The sequence below is a fragment of the Thamnophis sirtalis genome, unplaced genomic scaffold, assembly GCF_051295495.1.
Source record: "Thamnophis sirtalis isolate CommonGarterSnake01/CBP01778 unplaced genomic scaffold, rThaSir2_p1.2 scaffold_14, whole genome shotgun sequence".
Taxonomy (NCBI): Eukaryota; Metazoa; Chordata; class Lepidosauria; order Squamata; family Natricidae; genus Thamnophis; species Thamnophis sirtalis.
The window spans coordinates 30542357-30551173 of NW_028261394.1; the positions used below are offsets into that span (position 1 = coordinate 30542357).

General features: G+C 46.8%; 1 protein-coding gene across 1 annotated transcript in view; it reads right to left on the bottom strand.

The window, feature by feature from the left end:
* The window catches only part of CMIP (c-Maf inducing protein), a 179599-nt gene extending 171921 nt beyond the window's left edge, over positions 1 to 7678 (bottom strand). Inside the window, exon 1 of the mRNA XM_087729361.1 lies at positions 7018 to 7678. Coding sequence (XP_087585487.1) covers positions 7018 to 7308 — 291 coding nt within the window. The 5' untranslated portion in view covers positions 7309 to 7678. The remainder of the gene's footprint in view (positions 1 to 7017) is intronic.
* Between the last annotated feature and the right edge of the window lie 1139 nt (positions 7679 to 8817).

Genomic DNA, 8817 nt, shown 5'->3' on the forward strand with positions numbered 1-8817 from the left:
TGCTGCAAGGAGGCAAATTGCTGGGAGACAGAGGCAGAATTTTTTTTTCTTGTGCTAATCAGGCTAAACTGAAACAGGCTGTTGGCTGTTTCCTGCAAGGAGGTAAGTCAATAAATATAAATGCCTATAGAATGTTCAAAGTATTAGGCTTATTTTTTAAAGACTGTTTCATTATTGTTCTAGACAACTTAACAAAATGAAGAAGATTTTTAAAATAAATGCTTGATCTGAAGAGGCCCAGTGCTATTGTATCTTCTTTTAAATAGCAGAGAATAACATATACTTCCAGAAAGCCACATCAATTTTAACAGCATCTATACAAGTATAATCTGAAATGCAACACCACAAACAATGTATATCATCTGTTTGCTGCAAGGAGGCAAATGGCTGAGAGGCAGAGGCAGATTTCCCCCCCACCCTTCTTTTCCTCACCAAAAGCTAGGTGTGTCTTATATTTCAGAGCATCTTACACTCCAAAAAATACGGTAATGCTATGCAGGAAAAAAACTGTGGTGCAACCCTGCTACTCCCATCCAATTCCATGAGGAGTTTGCCTGGGATCATCTTTCAAAGAGAAAAGGATTACAAGGGAATTCCCAGGGGTGGAGTGATGTTTCATTTTGGGAGGGGGAGGGGGCAAGACCTCAGGCGTCAGTGAAGATCTCATGTTTTAGCACACCAGTCTCTCACCAGGATTCTGCCACGTCCCTGATTTCCATTAAATCTCAGGGAACTGAAAGGCAGGAGAGAGGGGAGGGCATCTGGAAGATGGGGTAGTGGGGGAAGGGGGACTGAAAGGGGCAGAAAGCTCACAAAGAAATATAAAAGACATTTTGGCCATTGGAGAGTAGAGTAGAATAGGGTAGGGTAGGGTAGAGTAGTGTAACAGAGTGGGGAAGGGATCTTGGAGGTCTTCTAGTCCAACCCCCTGTTTAGGCAGGAAGCCCTACACCACTTCAGACAAATGGTTATCCAACATCTTCTTAAAAACTTCCAGTGTTGGAGCATTCACAACTTCTGGAGGCAAGCTGTTCCACTGATTCATTGTGCTAACTGTCAGGAAATTTCTTCTTAGTTCTAGGTTGCTTCTCTCTGATTAATTTCCACCCATTGCTTTTTGTCCTACCCTCACATGCTTTGGAGAATAGCTTGACTCCCTCTTCTTTGTGGCAGCCCCTGAGATATTGGAAGACTGCTATCATGTCTCCCCTACTACTTCTTTTCATTAAATGAGATATACCCAGTTCCTGCAACAATTCTTCATATGTTTTATTCTCCAGTCCCCTAATCATCTTTGTTGCTCTTCTCTGCACTCTTTCTTGAGTCTCCACATCTTTCTACATCGTGGCAACCAAAACTGAATGCAGTATTCCAATTGTGGCCTTACCAAGGCCTTATAAAGTGGTATTAACACTTCATGTGATCTTGAGTCTATCCCTCTGTTTATGCAGCCTAGAACTGTGTTGGCTTTTTTGGCAGCTGCTGCGAACGGCTGGCTCATATTTAAATGGTTGCCCACTAGGACTCCAAGATCCCTCTCACAGTTACTAGTATTGAGCAAAGCATCAGTTACACAATTGCTACTATTGAGTAGGGGAAAAAGACTTGGGGGGGAGGGCTTTTAGCAAGTAATACATTAGATTGGCTGATGTTGTAATGGCTGACCTTTGCTTTTCCCTGGATCAACAGTAATCAATACCTGGTTCACAGATTGCACTAAGTTATCACGTGATTCACCTGGGTTTACAGGTAAGATGAACCCAATCATTTCGAGTAAAAGAATCACACTGGGGTTAGAAGAAACCCTGGGACAATTCCAGAATATAGAAAAAGAAAAGGGAGAAAATTTGGCAGAAGTAATGAAAGAAATTCTAGCAGAAGCATTGGTGATAACCAAAGGGAAGTTGATGGAAGGAACAGACGAGGGGTTTCGAGTCTTTACAAGATATGCTGTGAAAAACAAGTTGCCAAGAGAAGTCCACATAAGATCTACCAAGAAAGCAATTAGACCACAAATACTACAAATGACAAGAGATACAAGATTGCACTACTATTGGATGGATACAGGATGACGTAATGAAATGCTATAATAAAAATTAATTTAAATTTAGTTAAACTTAGAATATTATGCATAAAATGAAGTAATAATAGTTATAGTCAAATAAATGATTAATAATGATAACAATGTGTGTGTGTGTGTATGTATGTATGTATGTATGTATGTATATATATATATATATATATATATGTGTGTGTGTGTGTGTGTGTGTGTGTATAGATGTGTGTGTATATATATATATGTATATATGTATATATGTATAGATGTATAGATGTGTGTGTGTATATGTATGTATGTATGTATGTATGTATGTATATATATATATATATATATATATATATATATATATATATATATATATATATATATATATATATATATATATATATGATAATATGAAATTTTATGTAAATTGTAAGTGAGGATTATGGAGAGGATGCACAAAAGTTTTGTAACCAAAGATAAACAATTTTATACAGAATACAATATAAAGATGTAATATTACTGGATGGTTTTAGGATGATGTAATGAAATGCCATAATATAAATTTATTCTAAATTTAGAATATCTCACATAAAAGGAAGTAATAATAGTTATAATCAAATAAATGTTTAATAGTGATAATAATTGTATACATATATATAGGATTGATAATATGAGATTCTATATAAATTGTAAAAGAAGACTACGGTGAGGAACAGGGGTGGGTTTCAACTGGTTTGCGGCGGTCCCCGTGAACCGGTTGGTCAGCGAACCCGGAAGTAAGTAACTTCCGAGAACGGCGAAGGGCCCACCTGCCTGCCCTCCTTACTTCTTCTGCGCTTCCACACAGGCGCATGGCACATACAGCGCCTGCGTGATTCTCCGTGAGCAGCTGGATGCCACATATAGCACCTGCGCGAGTCTCCATGAGCAGCTGGAGCATCGCGCAGGCGCTAAGACGCATGCGTGAACTGCGCACGTGCACGAGGACGCCGCCGGCCCCGTTCCAACCGAACCAGTTGGAACGGGATTAGCAACCCACCACTGGTGAGGAAGTATAAAAGTTTTGTAACCTATCGACATACTGTATGTAATTGGAGGATGGTTTTTATGTTTTATGTTTGTTTGTTTGTTTGTTTAAAAAACGTTTTGGAAAAACCCTGGGAGACAATACAATCCAAATCCAATCTAGGTGATTTCATTGTTCTTTATTCCACAGAGTTTTTAAAAGAATGTGGCAGAAATAACTGTGCTTTATATTACCCTTCCACCCCCAAATAAGACCTCCCCGGATAATAAGCCCAATCGGGCTTTTGAGCGCATGCGCTAAAATAAGCCCTTCCCCAAAAATAAGCCCTCCACTAAAATAGTTAATAGTGTGTGCAGCCAGTCCTTGTCATTTCCTGGGATGCAAAGGGGGGAGCATGCCCCATGCACCCCACATGCACCTCCCATCCATGCAAAACAGTCTTGCGGAGGCCACTCCCATAAACCCTAGCTCCTGCGACCCTTCTCTTAGTGGCGGCTGGAAAAAGAGCTGCAGGCCCAGAGGCTCTAGGACTGGCAAGAGTGTGCCAGAAACAGAGACAGAACCTCCGGCACTCTCTGGATCCGTGGGCCAAGGTTAGGGGACCTCCTACATCTCAAAAATAATAAGATCTCCCCAAAAATAAGGCCAGGGGCTTATTTCGCACGTGTGTGTGTGTGTGTGTGTGTGTGTGTGTGTGTGTGTGTGTGTGTGTGTGTCAAAAGAAAATAAGACTATGTCTTATTTTCAGGGAAACACGGTATCCCCGGCTATAAAATTCCATTAAGGAATCAACACAGTACTTCAATTTTGATTGACAATAGATCTATGGCTAAGTTAATAGATCATGGTGCCTTACAACTATTAAATAAGGATGGCCAAATAAACCACTGGAATCAAGGTTCCTTGAAGATCTTTGAATGTGGTTGTTTCCTTTGCAGACGTTTCATTACCAAACTAGGTAATATTATCAGTGATGATAGGAAGCAGGGTTTTGTAGTGGAGGAGAGCTAGGATTCTCTTTGTTCTCTGAGCTTGGTTGGTTCCTTGGAGACATTTCATTACCAAACTAGATAACATCATTAGTGCTGGTAAGGAGTTGAATTTGCTGTCAATTTATATTCCTGCACAATGATGGCGAGTGCCAAAAGGGGGGGAGGTCATGCGCATGTGCTCAGTGGGGCCGCAACCCGGAAGAGGATCTGCACTCGTGTGCTGGAAAATGAACTTCTAGTTTCTGGTGTGCACATCCAGTTTCAGGAACCGCTGCAAGCACGAAGGCCAGCTGACCATTGCGCACACATGCGCGCCAGAAACCCGGGAGAGGAACGGGCAACGCCACTTTGGCCACGCATGCGATAGGTTTGCCATCACGGTTCTAGTGGCTTGCCCTGTGTTTACCTTTGGAAAATAGCCTTGGGTTTCCTAACCCTGCTTTAAAAAAAAACAACGCAAGGCAGGGTTTGTATAGCACACCAGACTAAAGTCACATGTGAACGTGCTAAATTGCACTCTTTGGGGGGAAAAAAATTGCACTGCTCTGCCCAGAAGCATTTTCAGTTGGCTGTTCTCACTTGGGCTTGATTCGAAAACCCAACGAATTAGGAAGTCCTCGCCCACCTTCAATCGTGTGAACAAAATGCAAGCTTGTCACTGAAACCAATCGCAGACCAAAAGCCACGCTCTGCAAACGAACAGGAAAAGAGAACTGAAAGGGAGATGGAGATAAATAAAGAGGAAAAAAAAAAACACCAAGGCTGCAACCCATATCCCCTTACTTCGTAATAAACCCAGGGTTGTCAGTCAGGCTTTACTGCTACGAGAGAGATCCGCATAAACTTTGATCTTGCTACAGTCACAAAAGGAAGAGCCGGGGGCTGTTGAAAGACCCCCAAGAAATGCTAAAGACCTGTGGCCTTCTGAACTATCTGCCACAGGTTAGGAGGAACAAGCATAGTCCTTGCACTATTTATGATTTGCACTATTTATACAACGCCGGTGAGTCATGCAGCATCTGAAGAGCAACACTTCTATCCAAAAGCCCAAAGTCCAGAAGAGTCATTACTGTAATTCTACAAACAGGTGACTACCGCTAACGTCTACCCGCGGTTGGCAACAATCCACTTGAGATAGCCAAGTGGAAAATGGCTGCTTTGGAAGAGACAAGTGATGGGGTTGTGCAACCACAGCAAAGCTGCGAGGAAACCGAGCAATTAACCCTCCTGCTCTGGACGCTGCAGCCTTATTGTATATAGAGAATTGCTGCTCTCTGGCAGCCTACCTTGCAGGGTTATGGTGAACAGTAAGAGAGGCTTAGCTCGCTAAACCCTTTGCAAGGCAGCTTAAATTTCATTGCATGCACGAGAAGAAGTAAACACCCCTGGTTCTTGAGCGGAGATGAAATTTAGTCTCACAAAGAACACTTAAAAGGATGACATTATCTGCAATCTAGCCTAAATCCAGCAAGAGGTGTTATCTAAAATGGGAAGAGAGCACCTTCCATTTTCTGCAATCTAAAACTGGGAACGGGCTATTGTAGGAGATTTAACACAATCATTTCGAATCCCAAGGAGGAGGAGCTTCTTCTAGCTTTCTGTTTTTTAGACTGGGTGGACTACAACTTCCCCTAATCTGGGTGGACTACAATCCTCCCCATAATCCTTAGCTTGCTCACCCTCACTTCAAAAGAGCAAGAGGAACAAAGGCCAACCCTGGTCTTTGAAGGGAGCAAAGTTCGTAAGGGTGTATCGCTCAGAATCCAACTGAAAACACAACACTCATGTTGTTTCGTGAACCGTCCAACCGCTCCATGGGTACAGAGCCTATTTGCCTTCCGTCCCAAGGTCTGATTCGTTCTTCCTTTTAATTACAAGTCAGCGTTTTAAAGAGCCAGCCAACCTGATTAAAAACAACAAAGGAACTTCAACCTCCAAAGACGGAAATGATTAAAATCTAAGTAATCGGGGCATCTGAGTGTTGTGAAGAAAGAGGAAGCGAAATCTTCCATCATGAGGTGTTCATGATGAATAATTCAATTACAATAGCCATCTAAATAATGGAAAGACAAGCCCTTCACAAAGAGGATTATTCCTTTTTTGGGGGGGGGGGCTAACCTTCTCGTTTCAACTTCAAGCTATTCCAAACTGCCAAAGGACAAGAAGATGACAATCGGATTAAGAACAATAAAAATTAATACTTCCCCCCCCCCCCACACACAAAAGCAGCCTAAAGTCAAAATGTTGCTTCTGTTGGAGGCTTTGTTCAAAAGCACCTATTTAGACCTCAAAAACCATCCTTCCCGCACTCCAGGTTTTACAATTTTTTTTATTTTGGAGGTGGGGGAGGTTTTCCAGCTCCCACCATCCAGGTGTTGGACCACACTCTCCCATAGACACACACACACACACACACACCAAGCAAAGAGAAGGGACTGGGTGCGGGGAGCCTGTTCAAACCCCAGGGGCCAAAGAGCAAGGAAAGGCAGTGGGAGAACAGCCCTCTCTTTCCACAGGGCAGGCAAGCAGAGTCTACCTTGAGCTGGTTGTGGGGGCAGCTCAACCCCAGATTGGCATGAAGGTGGGTTCAAACCCCACGGAGCCAGATCTCGGCGGTGGGGAGGGGGACAAAACCAACCCGAGGGGTTTCTTGCAGCTGGTTGCTTTGGCCTGACATCCCAAGATCTGTCTCGGCGGAGGGGTTCAAAGAGGTGTAAAACCCAGGTAAAGGTGAGGTGAAGGGGGGGGGAGGAAGGAAGGCACAGGCGCACCATGGTGTCTACGGTCCCTGTCCCCGTTTATACCTCCCCCTTTATTCGTGTCTATTCGTCTACCTGTCACCTTGTAAAGTCAAAGAAACAAAATAGAGAAAGAAAGCAAACCTCCATGCAGCCCAAGGGGGGATGGGGATGGGGTGGGGAAGGGGGTCTTCAGGACAGGGGGAGCCCACTTACCGTGGCCGAGGCCAGGCTGTGCTCGTTGAGGGCCAGGTGATGCGGCTCCCACCGGCGCAGGAATTTGGAGGTGAGGATCTTGCTGAGGAAAGTCCTGGGGTGCCGCACGACGCACACCTGAATGTCCCCTTCCTGGAGCAGCTTGTAGCGCATGCCGCTGCAGTGGACGCCTCGCCGGCACGGGGCGGCTCCGGGCTTGGTCCCTTCGGGCGCCTCACCCAGCAAGGGCTGCTTGCTCTCCTCCAGCGGCCGGGGGTCGCTGCCGCCCCCGCAGCCGCTCGTGCAATCCATGGCGACCCCTCCCCGGGCCAAGCAGGCGTGGGGGGGGCGAGAGAGAGGGAGAGGGGGGGTCAGAGCCGACGGAGGAGAGGAGGAGGGGGAGAAAGGAGGGGTCTCTAACCCCGGCCGCCCCCGGAGCCTCGCGGAGCCCCCATTCAGCGCCCGCGGCTCTACTCCAAGCCCCCCGCCCAGACAAAAGGCGCTCCGGAGGGACGGCGGGGCTGGGCTGGGCGGCCAGGGAGAGGCACCGAGGGCTTCTGAGGAGGCAGAAGGGCCGCCGGGTCCTCTGGCGCACGTCGGGATGCGGGCGGACGCGTGTCTGGGAGCCCCGGGCGGCGTCGCGAAGCCCGAGGAGGAGGAGGAGGAGAGGAGGAGGAGAGGCGAGCGGGGCTGGGAAGCGCCTGGCAGGAGCCGCTCCGGAGCGCCGCGGATTGGCTTGCGCGGTCATGTGCGGCCGCTCTGACGTCAATGCCAACCCGGGCAGCTGCTGCTGCTCCTGCGACCGCCGCCGTTGCTGCTGCTGCCTAGATGGCTCTCTCGCCTGCCCCGCCGGGCGGCCCGGGAACGCGCCGCGTCCACGCCTCAGGATGGGGCTGGAGGGGCTGACTTTGGGGGGAAGGAGGGAAGAGTGGGGAGGTCTTTGGAGGAGGAGGAGGAGGAGGACTACATGTCCCATGCCACCTATTCTCGTCCTGCCAGGCGGTAGGAAGGGAATGGCAGCCCGTTCCTTCCGTAGGGCACCAAGTTGAAGAATATGCGCTTTCTCTCTCTCTCTCTCTTTTTTTTTCTTTCTTTCTTTTTTCCTTCCTTTCCTTCCTTCCCTTCTTCTCAATCCCATCTCCCACCTTCGTTCTTATTCCCATCTCCTGCCTTCCTTCCTTTCTTTTCAACCCAGTCCCCCTACCTTCTTTCTCATTCCCATTCTACTTTCCTTCCTTCCTTCCTTCCTTTTTCTTTCTTCTCAATCCCATCTCTTACCTTTTTTCTCATTCCCATTCTACTTTCTTTCCTTCCTTCCCTCCTTCCTTCCTTCCTTCCTTTTTCTTTATTTAAGGTTTATTTAGCTTGTATGCCGCCCTATTCCCAAGAGACTCAGGGCGGCTAACAATCTGAAGGGCAAGGGAGGTACAAAATAAAATAAAAAGACAAACAATTTAAAAATACAGCAACAGTCGTAACCTCGGATGGGGCTGGAAGATTCAACAGCCCCAGGCCTGCCGGAACAGCCAGGTCTTAGTTGCTTTGCGGAAAGCTTGAAGGGAGGTGAGAGATCTCAACGGGGAGATCGGGAGATCGTTCCAGAGGGCCGGAGCAGCCACAGAGAAGGCCCTCCCCCGGGGAGTTGCCAGCCAACATTGGCTGGCAGATGGGATTCGGAGGAAGCCTAGTCTGTGGGATCTAATAGGTCTTTGGGAGGTAATTGGCAGGAGGCGGTTTCTCAAGTACCCAGGTCCGATACCATGTAGGGCTTTAAAAGTAACGACTAGCACCTTGAAGCGTGTCCGGAGACCAATTTCTTCT